We start from the raw sequence: 16,817 nt of genomic DNA on the forward strand, positions 1-16,817 counted from the left end.
CAACGCTCTGGTCTGCCGGTCCTTAAGACCCACTGTAATCGCCTAACAAAAACCATCCAAGCCAGGATGGTGGACCTCAGAAACCAGGACTTACCAAGCTAACAGGATCCGCTCTCTTCCAGATTGTGCAAAGCCCTTTTGGAAGCTAACCAATATTCTTAAAAATAAGCCAAGACTCATTCCACCACTGACCCCACTGGATCGTTACGGCGTCCCAGTGGTTCATCTGATAACTGCTGAAGAGAAGGCTGCCGCGATAGGTCAACACTTCGTCAGCTCCCATAATCTCGGACAAAACATCATCAGCCCTCACGAAGCTGAGGTTGCTGAAAACGCAATCAGATTCCCAATATTTTTCCGAGGAATCCGAGATTACGGCTGAAGAACTTTTGACCTATATCAAATCATCTAAAAACATTAAGGCCCCAGCTTTCGACAAAATCCTGAATCTGGAACTCAAACACTTGACTGATTTTTAATCTGTGCATCCGACTTGGCTACTTCCCCTCGTGCTGGAAGTCAGCTTAAGTCATACCCATCTCGAAACCAGGGAAGGATCCGTCCTTTCCTTCAAGTTATCGACCAATCAGCCTTCTCGTAGGGTTATCAAAACTGTTCGAAAGAGCAGTGTACCACCGGCTCCTAACATCTGCCGAAGAAAACAACTTGTTACTCGAGGAACAGTTTGGTTTTCGGAAAGGTCGTTCGACCGTCCACCAGCTGATTCGAGTAACAAACATTCTCAGACGGAACAAGTCTGTTTCGAAAACATCTGCCATGGCGTTGTTGGACGTTGAAAAACCGTTCGACAATGTCTAGCATGATGGCCTGGTGTTCAAATTGCAGCACTACGGTCTTCCAATCTTCCTAATGAAGATAATTAACAACTATCTATCTCCGAGTATCTCTGAATGGCATCACATCGGATGCTTTCAACATCGGTGCTGGGGTTCCACAAGGAAGCATCCTTGGCCCCATTCTATTCAACCTGTTCACCTCCGATATGCCGGCTCTTACTGATGGTGGATCGATGTCTCTGTTCGCAGATGACACATCCATCGTCTACAAGGTTAGGGTCATCGGAGCTCTGACTGCCAAACTTCAGAGAGGCCTGGACGTCCTGTCTGAATATTTCAACAGCTGGAAGATCCGTATCAACGCGGCAAAGACCCAGGCCCATGCATGGAAAATCACTTGCATTAATTTACATTAATTAGCCTCTTACTTTTTTCTTCAACAGCATTCCGCAAAATGATTGTAGGTTTTGTTATTAGCTACAACTTTATTTAACAAGTCAAATCGGTATCTCTTATGTAGGACGAAACAGAGCGAACAGAATACACTACCGTTTTTTTAGTGAATGTATTTTACATTCACTGAAAAACAGTAACAAGTTCTGCCCGCTCTAGTTCATGATGCATAAGAGATACAGATTTGAGTTATGAGCAAAACTTGTAGTTAATAACAAAAGCTCTGTACATCATTTTGCGGAATGCTGCTGATGAAAAAAGTTAGAGGAAAATGAATGTAAATGAATGTATGAAATGAATGCAAATGATTTTCCATGCCTGCCCAGGTCATCATCGTTCCACACTCTAAATGTCCCAGACTTGTTCCGTCGGTGAATATTTAATATGATCTGCCTGTCTACAAACAAATCATCCTTCCCTTAATCGAGTACGGTATGTCAATCTGGGAGAGTTGCGCCAAATGTCATCATCTCAAACTCCAAAGGACCCAGAACAAGATCAGCTAATCAATTTAAATGTTAAATCAATGTACTATCATAATCAACCGAAATAAACATAATTTTACTACTACTAGTTTTCTTCGTCATTTGTTTTCGAGCAACGGACGTCGTATAAGCGTCGGCCACGACGTATGAGTGGAACAGCACGCATCGCATCAATACGAAGACGACGCCACATTATTTCCATTTTCAATCTGTATTTTCACCGTAAAAAGTCTTTTCAATCTGTTTCTGCCTGACAAAAATCTGTAAAATAATCTGTATAAATTCTATTGTATGATGTTATTGCGAAACGTCGTAAATATACTTTGAGTTCATTTGAAGTTCATAAATAGTTTGTTCATAGTTTAGAATCTTGCCTAATCTGGAACGCGCATACAATTTATACTACAATGGTTGCTATGATGAGTTTTCACCGTTTGCTCTCCAGTTTTCAAAATGACGTCCAAGCAAGAGGAACAGCCTGTCAAAATTTTGCTCGCGCAGCAAGAGAATCCGACGTTCTCACATGCCAAGTTGGCAAAATTGCTGGATGTGGCCAAATCAACCGTGACAAACGTTTTAAAAGTGTTCGGAGAGCGTCTGTCAACCGTCAGGAAGTCTGGAAGCGACGGCAATCGTAATCTGGACGTGGAAGCGACGACGAAGAAGGTAGCGTTGAAATATAAGCGGAATCCTAACCTCTCCATCCGGGACGTCGCTGGCAATCTCGGACTTGGAGAGATGTCACTATGGGTAAAAGCACATTACATATGTGGAACAGAGATGTCAGTTTTTTTTTCATGCAATTCCGTAGACTTATTCAAATCTATGGATTTCTACGGATTTTTTTAGTCGATGGTGATTTTTTTTAATTTTTTTTTTTTTTTTTTTTTTTTTTTTCTTTATTTTTGTGATTTTTAGCCGTAGGCTAGATCATCACATTTTTTTTTTTTTTTTTTTTTAATGGATCAATGAAAATGGTGAGGTTTTGACAGAACTATGCTGTGGCTACCACAGTATTTTACATATGATCGTCCATATACAGTAGCGCTAAAAGCATGCCGTGGTGGGTTCAAAGCTTGAGCATCTAAAGTGATCAATTCTAAGGTGATATTTTACGACGAATGATAAATCGATGAAAGAGCTTTTGAAAAACTACTAGGGACAGCCCTCTGGGGTTGTAAGCAATGGTGACGTCGGACTACGTGGTCTTATATAATAAATGTTATTTGTTAACTGCAGCAGAACTTGTGTTTTGTGTAGGAATAGGAATTTGATCGGGGTTCTCTCAGTTTAAACTCTTTAGCATGACTATGAGATTGCCCTGAAAGGAACCATTTGATATGAATTGTAGTTGGGACATGTTCAGAAATTTAACTCTTTTGGAAAATCTTCGTGGCCCTGAAAAGGGTCGATGGTACTACAGGCATGAATACCATGATTCTGTTGCACCTGTAGTTTTTGGCATACTTTCACTGATTGCTTCCCGGGGATCCTTGTTCAGCCATAACAAGATGTGCGCGTGAGGACTTCCACGGTGCTGAAATTCAATCGTGTCAACCAGCTTGTTGAAGTACACACAGCACGTGACTGGATCATCATTGACCAGAGTTGCTCTTTGTAGTGCAGTCTGGATAGGATCTGTTAAGTCATTGCCATTGTGTCCTTCTGACAATCGATGTAGGAGATTCAACAAATGGGACCACTTCCTATCATTTGCACTGAGTGTGAGGAACATTGTAGGCTTTCCCAATTGTCGCATCATGGTGAATAAATTTATCTTCCTTTGTTGCCAATACTGTACTGAATTCGGTATTGAATTGAGGAATGATAGATTTCGCTCAATGCACTTCTCCATGAATAAGGCGGTCCTTAAGGCTGACACGTGTAATGTTTGCGGTCCCAGTGCACTTAAAAGTGAATTGCAAGCCTTCGGACACTCTAAGGCGAAGAACTGTCATTGTCATATTCAACAAATGTTGTGGTTTGGCCACACGCCTATCTTGACGACGAGTTTCACTGGATGCCATCATGAAATATGTCACCCGAACCCCTGGCTTGATGGCCGAAACATATGACAGGAAAAGCTATCTCTTCGCCGTGCTCATCATATATTAATGACAGAGGAACCCTGTTTTGCGTGGGAGCGATCTCCAGGCATTTGTCCTCATTCCAAAGGAGCGTTTCCTGTTGCCCAAGCAGCAATTCTGTCTCATTATCCATGGCAATGGTTTACAGCTCAAATTGAAGATCCACTGTAAGGGTTTCAAGACCATCTATGGCGATCTGATCAACTGTGATCCCGTAGTGGCGGTGCAGTGGTGTCGTACTCTAATAAGAAAGCCACGCTTTAACCGTAGTTTCCTTTATAAAGCCGGACAAGTACGACGACTTATGAATTACGTTCTTTTTGATGAACACGTTGAAGGTCTGATCATCGTCGAGCTGACGGGGAAGAGAGCGTCGTCTCTCTTACACAACGCAAACGGTAGAACAACATTCGAGCAAAAACGAACATTATTAAATAACTATCATATGACATTTGTGATTTTGTTCTAATTCCTCAATTTGGTGTTAATTAAACCATTTTTTGATCAGAAATGTTATTACTAGGACATCGTTGCTTGCTATTTTCAGAATTCACACAAGCACAACATCAGCAGCTCTTATGATGAGAAAAATTAAAATACATACATTGGTGGCGGCCTTCGGCGACAGTGTCGTATGACAGAGCCTGTCATATGATATTTTAGTTTGGGACTGTACTATGATAGCTTATTTTGCAAGTGTCGGAAGCAAAGGCAGTCGATTATCATAGAAAATGTTTCGACTACGGTGACGACTTTTATTCGCCTTCACACGGCACCGTGGAAAATTTTTCTCCAAGTAAAGATTGACAGTATATTATGGGAACTTTCGGCGGAGTGAAGAGACAGTATGAAAGCCGCCATGTTTCATGCACAGTCTAACGTTTTCTTACGGGATATTTCATAGGAGGGAATAGCTACAGAGTCGCCGTCAACGCCAATTCTATCAAAAAGCGAATAAGTGAGGAAGAAAACGGTTGACAAGTTTTTTTTTTTTTTATTTGTTTTTTCCGTCGTTCTTGTTTTCCGTGCTGAGCACCAAAACTACCGACGTGCCAGGAAGGCAGCTCCCACACCTGGACCCTACCTATCGACCCATCAACTCATGAACCGGGGACCAACGGCTTTACTTCCCATCCGAAGGAAGGCGTGATCAGAGATGTTATGCCTCAGAACATCCCAGCGGCGCCGACTGGAATTGAACCCAGGCCTGCTGGGGTGAGAGGTAATCACGCTTACCACTACACCACCGGCGCCGTTAAAACGGTTGACAAGTTGCAGAATTGTATTTTTCTTTATGCTTCTTTCCCTTCAGAATCAGATTATACTCTAAATTGTAAAATTTGATTCTGAAGGGAGTCGTATACTGAAGAGAACTCCGTAGAAACTGTACCGAATTCCGTAAATTTTGCCTACGGATCCGTATTTCCGCAAAAATTTGAAAACCCCGTAGATCTGGCATCTCTGATGTGGAACTTCATGCAAAAAGCTGACTCAAATCTGACCCCTTTTTTGTTTTGCCTCAGCGGTATAACTGGCATAGTTGGACATCGATCTGTCAAAATAAAATTTTCGTTATATCGACACTGAGCATTCATAAAGACCAATGTCGAAAACATAAATGATGGCTTCTTTCGTAAATGTCTCGTAGGTCAAAGTCAATCCATGTAAGTCACTAATTTTATCGGATAGGATGACTCTACACGATCATGGTGTTGGTTTTCTTGAAGGAGTTCACACAAAAAGTAATTGTTTACGTTTGCAGCATTGGCCCTTACGAAAGTAAGCATTGGCGTTGACGGCGACTCTCCAACTCTTTACTCCTGGTAAAATCCCATAAGCAATCTGTGCATGAAATCTAGCGGACTTTGTCCTATCTCTTCATTCCTCCAGCAAGCCGCCGTTTATTCACGCAAAGATTGACAGAATCATATGGGATTTTCATAGGAGTGAAAGGGTTGGGAAATGTTCACCAAGTTTCACACACAGACTGATGTTTATTTATGGGATTTTAATCATTAGAGTAAGGAGTTGCAGCGTAACCGAAGAGGCGAATTAGACACGCTTATGCGTAATTAGATGGTGTTCGTCAGCTGTTTAAATGCTTGACGGAGTTTGACGTGTGGGCATTTTTTTTTCGACTTGCCGAGCTTGGCGGCTTTTCAAAAGATTTTTTAACTAGTAGGTGTTTTCAAGTCGGTCAGAAGCCAATCAAGAGCGTTGTTATTCCGTAATATTGCCTATTTACAGATGCATTATTTCTTCATCTTATTGGTTTGCATTGTATTCATGACGGAAACTATGTTAATTGAATATAATTTAATGCAAACAATTCGAAGAATTGAGGATTACGTTGAATAGGTGTAAAACTATCATTTTGTCTGTGGTATGTTGAAATATTGTTAACTGTGCTTTTAGTGAGTTAACTTATGATTACATCATGAAATATCGAGTTGATGCATATTAACGATTATTTTCGTTAGTAAATAGAGCTTAACTTTGATACAACTAGCTAGGAGTCCCACCCTGGGACCTTAGCCATAGTGATCGAAAAAAATTTGTTATGATTGTGTGTAACTCCTGTTTTGCCTTTTCAATAAACAAGGATCAACCTTACCCTGTTTTTTTTTTTTTTGTTAAAAAGTAATTGGAGTAGTTCTTTGTGTTAAGGTTTTTGAGGAAATTTTCAATTGATTGCTGCTTCTCTCTGGACTTCAAAATATAAGCACTTAATTCCAAATATACGCGGTCATGTTTTTCCTCCTAATGAAATCAAAGCTTGATGCAATTGGTTCCAAAAAATAGAAAGTGTCCAAAGAAGGAAATGTTACATACATGTTTCTTCTAAGTTTACCACAGTTTTGCTGTGTGAATCAAGGTGATTCATTTGTTAAAGTTAGCTATATAATTTTAAATAAAGCACATAAATGGTTAAGGAAATAGTAAGACATGAGTTCAGGAGTGCTAAGAACCCATAGAATTATTAACCACGGTAGAATCATTCAAAAGAATTGACAAGCTCCTTGATCCCCTCTCATTTTACAGCTGGTATAATCAATTTGATGGATCGATGTCCTTCTATACCACTTGAAATCACTGAAATGGGGTCGATTTTTGATGATCGAGCTCCACATATGTTATGTGGTAAAAGGCAATCGAGAGGTACAATAGAACAGCCCAGAAATCCGTCCTTTCGAACGGTATTGGGCCTTGGTCAAACAGAATCTAAAAAAAAACTAATAAATCCATGGAAAACGAGCAGCAGTTTAAATCTAACCGGCGTTCGGCGGCGAATAAGATCGATGAGACCACTGTGCACAATTTAATGGAAGGGGTTAAGCGGAAGGCACGGCAGTTCGGATTTGCAAACCAAAAGAATAAACGAACATTTTTTTCCTTTAAATATATGAATTGAACTACCAAAAGAAAAATAAGAAGATTTCTGTGATATGAATTTTCACTGAAAGAACCGATTTTGTTGTCGACCATTTTTTGCGCGTTCCAGTCTTTATCATGTAAAGTTCTGAGACATTTCATGTAATGTAGCAAATATTGTATACAAATGTATACAAAATCCCATTGTTGTAAACAACATTGTTTACAAGTTACTCAGTTGCGTAAAATTATACAAGTTTACGTGAATGAATGTTTACATTACTTTTAAAATTCAGAATGTTTATCTGTGTAGTACCTGTCACTATGTGATATTGTTAATTAAACATTAATAATGAACAACTAACATCTCTTCTAACGAGCAATCAGAAATCAAAACATCTGAGCATCAGAAGTCCGTTCAAAATTAACGAAGTAAACAATTGGTATTTGGTTAGGTGCTCGTACCTACTCAAAAGAAAGAAAGGATTACTTATGGACAGGCTTGCAATTGCTCATTACAGCTAAAATGCTATTTTTCGTTATTATGAAACAATGAGATACTATAATGATAATTTTTATTTGTAAGATGCAAGAAGAGGTGGTAAAGATTGTATATGACATATAAAATTTGTCAATTTTGCTATCAGAAGGTCACAACTAGCGTTTAGCTGTAACGATGAGCAACGCGATGAGCGAGCAATCAGCGATCATAAAATCGCTAGTTGTGACCTTCTGAAAGCAAAATTGATAAATTTTATATGTCGTACACAAACTTTACCACCACTTCTTGCATCTTACAAATAAAAATTATCATTATAGTATCTCATTGTTTCATAATTACGAAAAATAGCATTTTAGCTGTAATGAGCAATTGCAAGCCTGCTTATGGATATTAATAATTACAATCCAGAGTTAAACATATATTCCACACTAATAATCTGTATCAACATTTTGAGAAAAAATATGTATCATTACAGATAAATCTCCCTACGCTTCGATCAGAGAGCGTATAAGGCGTCGTTGTGCCAATTTGGTCGTGGCACATTTCGCACACTACCCGAAGTTGCAATAGTGAAGGTATGATCACAGATAAGTAGACATAACACTCTTAAAACGTTAATCGAAATCATTTTTAACGGTAAATTTAAATGTTTCTTAGTTAGTAGTACCGCCACTTGTGGTGCACATAATCAATTCCCTAGCGTTTGACGTTTACACACTACAGGCATCTGTTGAGTGTATTGCTCATCATAGTGTATACGACAGATAGCGGCAGGGTTTACAATGATAAATGTTCAATGTGTTGTGTCTGTTTGTCAGTGATATAACATTGATGTAACGTTAGGATAAAATCAAAACATTGAGAAATATAACGCATCACTTTCAGAAATACTTCACTTCGCAACCGATGAACCATTCTGACGGCTATATGTAACCATATAGTTTGTATATTCTTACTTTGCTTGAGTATGGTTAGCTGGGGAATCTGATGAAACTGTCACTTCTTTAAACTGATCCCTTTCGTATTTCTTTCATTCTCTTTTCGCACACGGAGCGATCGGTGGACCAGGGACTTTGGACGTTAGCCTCGTCCCAGATCACCATGTCAATTCAGTGACAGGTGGTGGACATGAAACCGACCACACCAACCAGCGATCTAATAAATTTAAAGTTAGCTATTATAATAACTGACGGATACCCAAACGCATTTTTATGCCAGAATACCATAATTGTTATTTAAAAGGTGGCCGTGTCAACTGCAACGTGGCCAAAGGGAATACTATTCCGTGAGTTCAAGGACAACAGGAATGTTACAAATTTTTGGAACCCTTCTCGAACGCCAAATGCCAATTTATCCCCCAGTGGAGTCACCCAATTAGCCGGATCACCAAGACAACGCCATGACATAATAAGTGACAAATCCCATCGCTGCACAGAGCTCGTCAACCAACCTGTTCCTGAATGGCCGGTTTCGTCATTGCCATCTTCTTTGACACATGTTTCACTTGTCTCTACCGAACTTCATCCAAACTCTTTGCCAGTCCAGCAAATTCCATTTGGCTTTTCTTATTAGCCACAGTTAGGCAGCTGTACACTGGGACGCACCGAAGTTGGCCTCTTGTACTTCCCACCGCAGTCGAGCCATTCCAGCCAACGTTCAGCAGTCGTCCCGGCCCTGCGTGTGGGAGTAGTGCAGGGGTCTTCCAACTCAACGTTAAAGGCAAGTACGATAATTTAATGTACTCGAGGATTCCTGATCCGTTCATCGCTTGCAACCAATTTCTGACAGCCTTACCTCATCAACCATCACAATTCAACCGGACACTGGGACGCACCGAAGTTGGCCTCATGGAAGCCCTTGTACCTCCCACCACAGTCGAGCCATCCCAGCCAGCGCTCAGCAGTCGTCCCGGCCCTGCGTGTGGGAGTAGTGCAGGGGTCTTCCAACTCGACAGCATAGGCAAGTCAACTTCTGTTATCGATTCAACGACTCCTGATCCGCTCATTGCTTCCAGCCAATATTCGCCTGCACCATCAAGGCATCCTTCGCAAATTGCTTAGACTCTAGGACGTATTGAAACTATACCTGCTCCTTCAGAATTACTGCTGTATTATCAGAACGTCGGTGATATCAACTGTGATGTCAACGATTTTCGCGTAGCTACCTCGGATCTTTGCTACGACATCATTATTCTCACGGAGACATGGTTGGATTCACGCACGCTTACTCGTCAGGTGTTCGGCGACGATTATGAAGTTTTCCGTTGCGATAGGAATGCTGCTAATAGTCACAAAGTTGAAGGTGGAGGTGTTTTAGTGGCTATAAATTCTAGGTTAAAAGCAAGGTTACTGATAATATTGCTTGGACATGCTTAGAGCAGGTGTGGACGTCGATTAAACTGGGCGATCGTACCTTGTTTCTCTGTGCGGTTAACTTTCCTCCCGACCGTATACGGGAGCGTGACCTCATCGAAACCCATTGCCAATCGGTTTTCTCTGTTCTGGATAGCGCCAAAGCAACCGATGAAGTTATTGTGTTTGGTGACTTCAATCTCCCGGGGATTTCATGGAAAAAAAACTCGCAACGGCTTCCTCTATCCTGACATGGATCACTTTTGTCATCCATTCCTACGCTTCGCTCCTTCTGGACAATTACAGCTCAGCCACTCTTTCTCAAATCAACCATGTTATTAACCAGAACAACCGCGGTTTTGATCTTTGTTTTGAAAGCGCCCAGGACATGGCTCCTTTCTTATGTGAGGCACCCACTACTCTGGTGAGACTGGATCATCACCACCCGCCGCTACTGGTGACGTTAAGTACTAAGCTGATGCATGATTTTAATATTTCACCTGCCCCGTTTCCTACGATTTTCGCAACGCCGACCATGGTAGTATCGCCGAGTTACTCTCCAATTTAGATTGGGACGACTTATTGGACACCGTTGACATTGAGTCCACCGCTCAAACTATTTCCAATGTCTTGGCATATATCATTGACAGACACCTTCCGAAAAAGATTCATCATCATACAACCCATCCACCATGGCATACGAGCGAATTTCGTCGACTGAAATCCAGAAAGAGAGCCGCTCTTAGGAAGTTCAGCAAGCACCGCACACTATCCCTTCAACGTCACTATGTCAGGATCAATCACGCATACAAACGAGTTGCGAAACGGTGCTTTCTTCAGTATCGACGTGGATTGCAAAGAAAGCTTAAGTCACGTCCCAAGCAGTTTTGGAAGTTTGTCAACGAACAACGTCATGAAGCTGGTCCGCCGTCGTCTATGACACATAATGGTAACGTGGCCTCATCTACGCAAGATATCTGTCCGCTGTTCTCTGAAAAATTCGCTAGTGTCTTCACGGACGAGAGACTGAGCGACGACCATGCCCGACTGGCTGCCAGTTACGTACCACTCTCTGGCCAAACCTTGAGCAGAATTGACATAAATCCCGAGATGTTTTTCAGGGCTTCCTCGAAACTCAAGTCGTCGTACAATCCGGGTCCTGATGGAATTCCATCGGCGTTCCTCAAAACGCACTTGGAAAGTTTGTTGTCTCCACTGCTGCACGTTTTTCAACGGTCTGTGGACGTCGGTGTTTTCCCATCCTGTTGGAAGCTAGCGCACATGTTTCCAGTACATAAAAAAGGCAACAAACAGGACGTTGGCAACTACCGTGGCATTACTTCGCTTAGCGCTGTTGCTAAATTGTTCGAACTCGTTGTTATGGAACCGTTACTCGCTCACTGTAAGCCGTATATTAGCATCGACCAGCATGGTTTCATGGCTGGTCGCTCCACTGCCACTAACTTGTTGTGCCTTACTTACTACATCTCTAACAGTATGTCGGATCGTGCTCAGACGAATGTCATTTATACTGACTTATCTGCTGCCTTCGATAAATTGAATCACCGCATATCAATCGCTAAACTGGACAGGCTTGGTATCCACAGCTGCCTTTTGCAATGGTTTCAGTCGTACCTCACCGATCGCTATCTTACTGTTTTCATTGGTTATCACCAGTCCCGTACGTTCGCTGCCACATCCGGCATACCCCAGGGTAGTCACCTGGGACCGCTGATTTTCCTGATTTATTTCAACGACGTGAATCTGGTAATTGAGGGACCGCGATTATCTTACGCAGATGACCTTAAACTCTACCTCCGAATTCACTCAATTGAAGACTGTTTCTTCCTTCAACGTCAGCTGAATGCTTTTGCTGATTGGTGTATTCTGAATCGTATGGAGGTTATCTCTTTTTCGCGCAAGAGAGAGACTATTATGTTCAAGTATGTTTTGTTGGGCACTGAAATTGAGCGCGTCAGCCAAATTAAGGACCTAGGCGTGATTCTGGATACAAAACTCTCTTTCAAGCAGCACATTTCGCACGCCGTCGACAAAGCTTCCAGAATTCTAGGGTTTATCTTCAGCCAAAGACTTCACGGATATCTACTGTCTTAAATCGTTGTACTTCTCCTTGTCTCGCTCCATATTAGAATACTGCTCGGTTGTCTGGACTCCTCACTACAACAACGGTGTCGAAAGAGTTGAGTCTGTTCAGCGACGGTTCCTGAGATATGCGCTACGTAAACTGCCGTGGACGGATCCCTTCCGATTGCCTAGCTATGAAAGTCGTTTGCAACTGATCCATCTGGAGCGCCTGTCGGTCCGAAGAGATACAGCAAGGGCATTGCTAATTGCGGATATTTTGCAAGGACGCACCGATTGCCCTGTCCTCCTTGAGCAAATTGACATCAATGTTCAACCCCGAGCCCTACGGAATAATTCAATGCTGCGCCTGCCCATACAGCGAACTAATTATAGCATGTTCGGTGCAATCGGTGGTTTACAGAGACTCTTCAATAGGGTCTCTGCACTGTTTGATTTTGACCTGACTCGCCAGCTGCTTCGCCGGAGGTTTAGTTCTTTTTTTTTCTAGATCAGTTTAGTTTGTTTAGTAATGTTCCTTTTTTTACGAGATGACTATCTATGTACTTATTGATGTTTTGTTTTAGTACTTTTCATGTTTAGTTTAAGTTACATCATTGGGGCAAATAACGCCTGTTGATGTTCAGTCATAAATAAATAAATAAATAAATGAAAGGTCTTCAAATACCAATCCGACAATTTTTTGTAGGTGCTGTTTTCTAACAACTGAAAAGTCAAATTTTGCTATTATGGTATTTGTTTAATGTTTTACAAAATAATTCGATTTCTGAATAATATCATAACAATGTTTTATTCCACAAGCATAACAAAATAAGATATCATACCACATTATGATATTCATATGTTATCGGCTCTTGCTCGGGAAACCGGAATTATTTTCAACATTCAGGATATTCTCTACAGAAAAGATGGTTTCAATAAAATTCCTAATTACCACCAATTGTCCTCGAATCGGGAAAAAATACCCTTAGTCTGCGGGAGGAGTATCAAATTGCATGATCAAACCGTTCACCGTGCCCGGGATTACAATTTACTGTTGCAACAAAGGCCATGCATCGACAGTTTTGGCGCCTCGTCCGTCCAAACCGTTATCCGTTACGCACCACCGCTTCTGACCAATCGCATTTCCGGCTTTTTCAAAGCCCAGCCCATAATCCTGCCCGAGCGTGTGTGAGTGTCCCAGTAAAATCTCAATTGCCGCCAATAAAAATGGATTCACAATTAAAGAAGATTTTTCTTGCCTTTGTTTGCGGGGCGAAAATTTAGAATACATCGCATTCTACGGGATTTTGATAAATGACCAGGAATTAAATCGATTTTCGCTTGCCGAAAAACTCTTTTGTCCAGTGCTTTGGGAAAAAAGATCCTCGACCAATTTTGAACCAACGAGGGAACGAAACTGTCATCGAAGTGTTATTTATACCAATATATTTTGCATCCCGGCTATTGTTTTCCTCCTGACCGAACACGGTGAACTGCGACCCGGGAAGCGTCCTGTAGGTCAACATTTCCATTTTCCCCTCCGATCATTGCGGCTTTGGTCATTGCCGTCTTGCCCCGAGAGCGGTGAGGGGTTGTGACCCCTAGGGGTGAGAATATTTTTAAGGACAACCTTTTGTCAACGCAAATGCTGCTTCTTCTTCATCATCTTCGTTCGTCGCTCGCTTTAAAATCAATCAACGGTCAGCGCCGAGTTTTGTTATTGCACAAACTGACCCTTTTCGATATGGTTTCGATTTGTGTGCGCGCTCACACATAGTGTCGTAATTACAACGAATTCAGGGTAATCTTTTTTCCTCCGGGTAAAAATCGTCTTGAAATTCGGGAGGGGTCAAATGACGACAACGGGCAGTGTGAAAAGCTGTCAATTAAAATTTATTGCAACTCGCATTCGAGAGCGAATAATCGCTTGACCCTAGCGCAGCGAGCAACAACAAAGGAAATAAATGGACAATTTAAATAAATTTTGCAATTTGGTCCGAAAAGGTCAGCTTCGGGGATTCTGGCGCGAAGAGGTCCAGCTGTGGGAAAATAGAACTAACGGTCAGATAGCTCTGACGCTGTGCAACGGTAATTGTGTTGCTTCATGCACTTCTGATAAATTTTATGTGAGGCCAACGATCTTTCCCGTAAACCGTGTGTAGTTGCTTTTATTTTAATTTAAATGTTCTAGCCAATTAATTTCCAATCAGCACATAAAAATATAATGATCCCAGGAAAACCGTTGAACGTCTCACCTTCCTAATAACCCTCCACTAAAAAAGGCAAAGTGTCCAATTACCCAACAAGCGAACATTATTGATACAACTTTTTTTTTATTGCCTCCCCGAGTGACGTAGAGTTATTAGCGCAGTTACAATTGTTCGCACCGAAACAACCTGCTAGCATTGGGCAGCGAGTTAAGTGATTGATTTACTGTTTAGGTGCAACTGTCTCAGTCTGAACGCCGCCGTGTCGTTAATCGCGTGTCACGCACTCTGAGAGCTAAGGCGACGACCAGCACAAAATTCCTTGCGTAATGTTGTGCATTCCCCGCATCGATCAGCCAACACATGAACCTTACTCTGACCGGTCGATTCCCCAGTGGCACTCGTGCCAGTACTGCCAAGGGTCAATGTCAATGTCCAGAGCGCTCTCTGTTTGTTTAATTCCATTAGAATCTGGATCAGGTCCGATCGAATGATCAGTCTCAATTCAACTTCCGATTCATTCGCGTGTTTGCGTGTCCGTCTAGAATGGTGATTCTCAGAGTTCTACGGTGTTTCTTCAGTCGCTTTCGGATGCTTACCGAGGAGTACTTTTCCAGTTCGTCCATTCACGGGATGCAGTATCTGGCCCCGAGCAAACGATCCCCGGTAGAGAAAGTACTCTGGATCGTCATTTTTATCGGGTCGATATCGGCCTGCACTATCCTGTCACGGGAAATCTATCGCAAGTGGCAGCAGACTCCGGTCATCATCGCCATTAACGAAAGGATGACACCGATATGGGAGATTCCTTTCCCTGCGATTACAATCTGTCCGGAGGTGCACAACTACACGGCTAGTGAGTTTCGAGTAAATTGCGTCTACTACGCTTACCCGTACAAGGAGTGCGAAGTGACAACGACTTTGGTCGGTGAAATGCCTTGTGCCACGTTCAATGTCCTCTCGGCGGGGCAGATGTTTCATCCGGAACTGCTCGTCAATGCCTCGAACTACCAATACCTTCGTGACATAACGGAAGTTTCCTCCTGGAACCTGGCACTCGGATACAACAACAGCAACCACATTCCATCCTATCCGGTTCGTGCCTTCAGAATAGGAACCTTGCACGGTGTTTCTGTTGTCATTCAGCAACGTTCGATTCCGGAAGTCAATCGCCATCGACCGAATACCACAGCGTCGTTTCAAATCATCCTGCACCTACCGAACGAGTACCCACAGAGTGCCAACGCGTACTACGAGATCCCTGCCAACCAGGATGGAGAGCTACACATCACACCTCACATGACGACCACTTCGGACGAGTTGGAAGATTATCTCCCGATTAAACGCCAATGCTACTACCACGGCGAACGCAGGCTGAAGTATTTTCAGCACTACACCGCGGCCAACTGTGAACTGGAATCGATGGACGATTATATTACCCGATACTGCGGGTGTGCCATGTTGGCCGTCCCCGGCCGAGAGAACATCACCGCGTGCAGCGTTGGAAAGGAAGATTCCTACTGCTGGATGGAAGAACAGGAAGATCTACAGTACAGTATGTCGTTCGATCGCATTCACCTGTACCCCAAACCTGAGGACGACTGCCTGCCAGCGTGTACGGCTATTTCCTACGACGCGGACGTCACTGTTTTCCCGACCAAACGATTTCAGCGACTGGAGAATAGGTTGGTTCGAAGTTTGACGAGCAGGTCGTGCAAAACAAAAATTAACATATCTGGTGGAATTATTTTACAGCATTACCACGACCAATTTGTGGCTCGGCTTTCGGACGCCGCAGTTTGTGGCGTGGAAGCGGCGGGAGCTGTTCAGCGAAACCGAACTGATTGCCAGCATTGGCGGCCTTGTGGGGCTTTTCATCGGAGCGAGCTTGCTGAGCGCCGTAGAGCTGCTTTACTTTATCACCATACGACTGGTGATGGTTTCAACGACGACAACGACGACAACGACGACGGCGACTTCCATCAACAGCAGTGATAATGGTTGTGAAGAAAAACTACCGGGGGGAATAGTGGTGAAATTGACTTGAATGAAAACGGTGCAAGATGAATTGTGCCTCCGAGCATTAAATATTTTGGCAATCGAAATTGCTGAAACGTTTGAAATCAATATTTATAACTGTTTTCAAATGGATACTTACATTCAGGATTTATTAAATGGATACTTACATTCAGGATTATCATTTTCAATCAAAACGACGTCTGAGACAAAGTTGTAGAAAAAATTATTCCTTTAAAGGAAAATTACATACAGTAAAAGAATATAGCAACACCAACCCAATCATAGAACAACAACTTTCGACCTTTTTTTGAAATTTTTGTTTGTTCAATTTTGCACTGAAAATTTATTTTTTTTGATGGTTGGAAATAAATACTGTTGAGCAATTCCAGACTTATTCGCAATGCCATTAATTTTCGTATTTCTAATTCTCTACAAACCATGAAAACCATAAAAAAATAA

General features: G+C 42.2%; 2 protein-coding genes across 2 annotated transcripts in view; one reads left to right on the plus strand and one right to left on the minus strand.

Annotated features, from left to right (window-relative positions):
* The window catches only part of dysc (dyschronic), a 550,335-nt gene that overhangs the window by 191,130 nt on the left and 342,388 nt on the right, over window positions 1-16,817 (minus strand). The gene's annotated exons all lie outside the window — the stretch shown is intronic.
* LOC135699353 (pickpocket protein 28-like) lies at window positions 14,931-16,386 on the plus strand. The gene is made up of 2 exons (XM_065219596.1): window positions 14,931-16,024; window positions 16,095-16,386. The coding sequence occupies exons 1-2, from the start codon at window positions 14,931-14,933 to the stop codon at window positions 16,384-16,386; spliced, it is 1,386 nt and encodes a 461-aa protein (XP_065075668.1).

This window comes from Ochlerotatus camptorhynchus, unplaced genomic scaffold (assembly GCF_037179485.1).
Source record: "Ochlerotatus camptorhynchus isolate MF236.1 unplaced genomic scaffold, CSIRO-AGI_Acam_v1.1 ptg000107l, whole genome shotgun sequence".
In the NCBI taxonomy this organism is placed as follows: domain Eukaryota; kingdom Metazoa; phylum Arthropoda; class Insecta; order Diptera; family Culicidae; genus Ochlerotatus; species Ochlerotatus camptorhynchus.

Excerpts from the sequence above, each read along its gene's own strand:
- LOC135699353 (XM_065219596.1), top strand. The coding sequence starts at position 14,931 with ATGCTTACCGAGGAGTACTTTTCCAGTTCGTCCATTCACGGGATGCAG. Across the intron at positions 16,025-16,094 it reads TTTCAGCGACTGGAGAATAG|CATTACCACGACCAATTTGT; the intron begins GTTGGTTCGAAG and ends ATTATTTTACAG.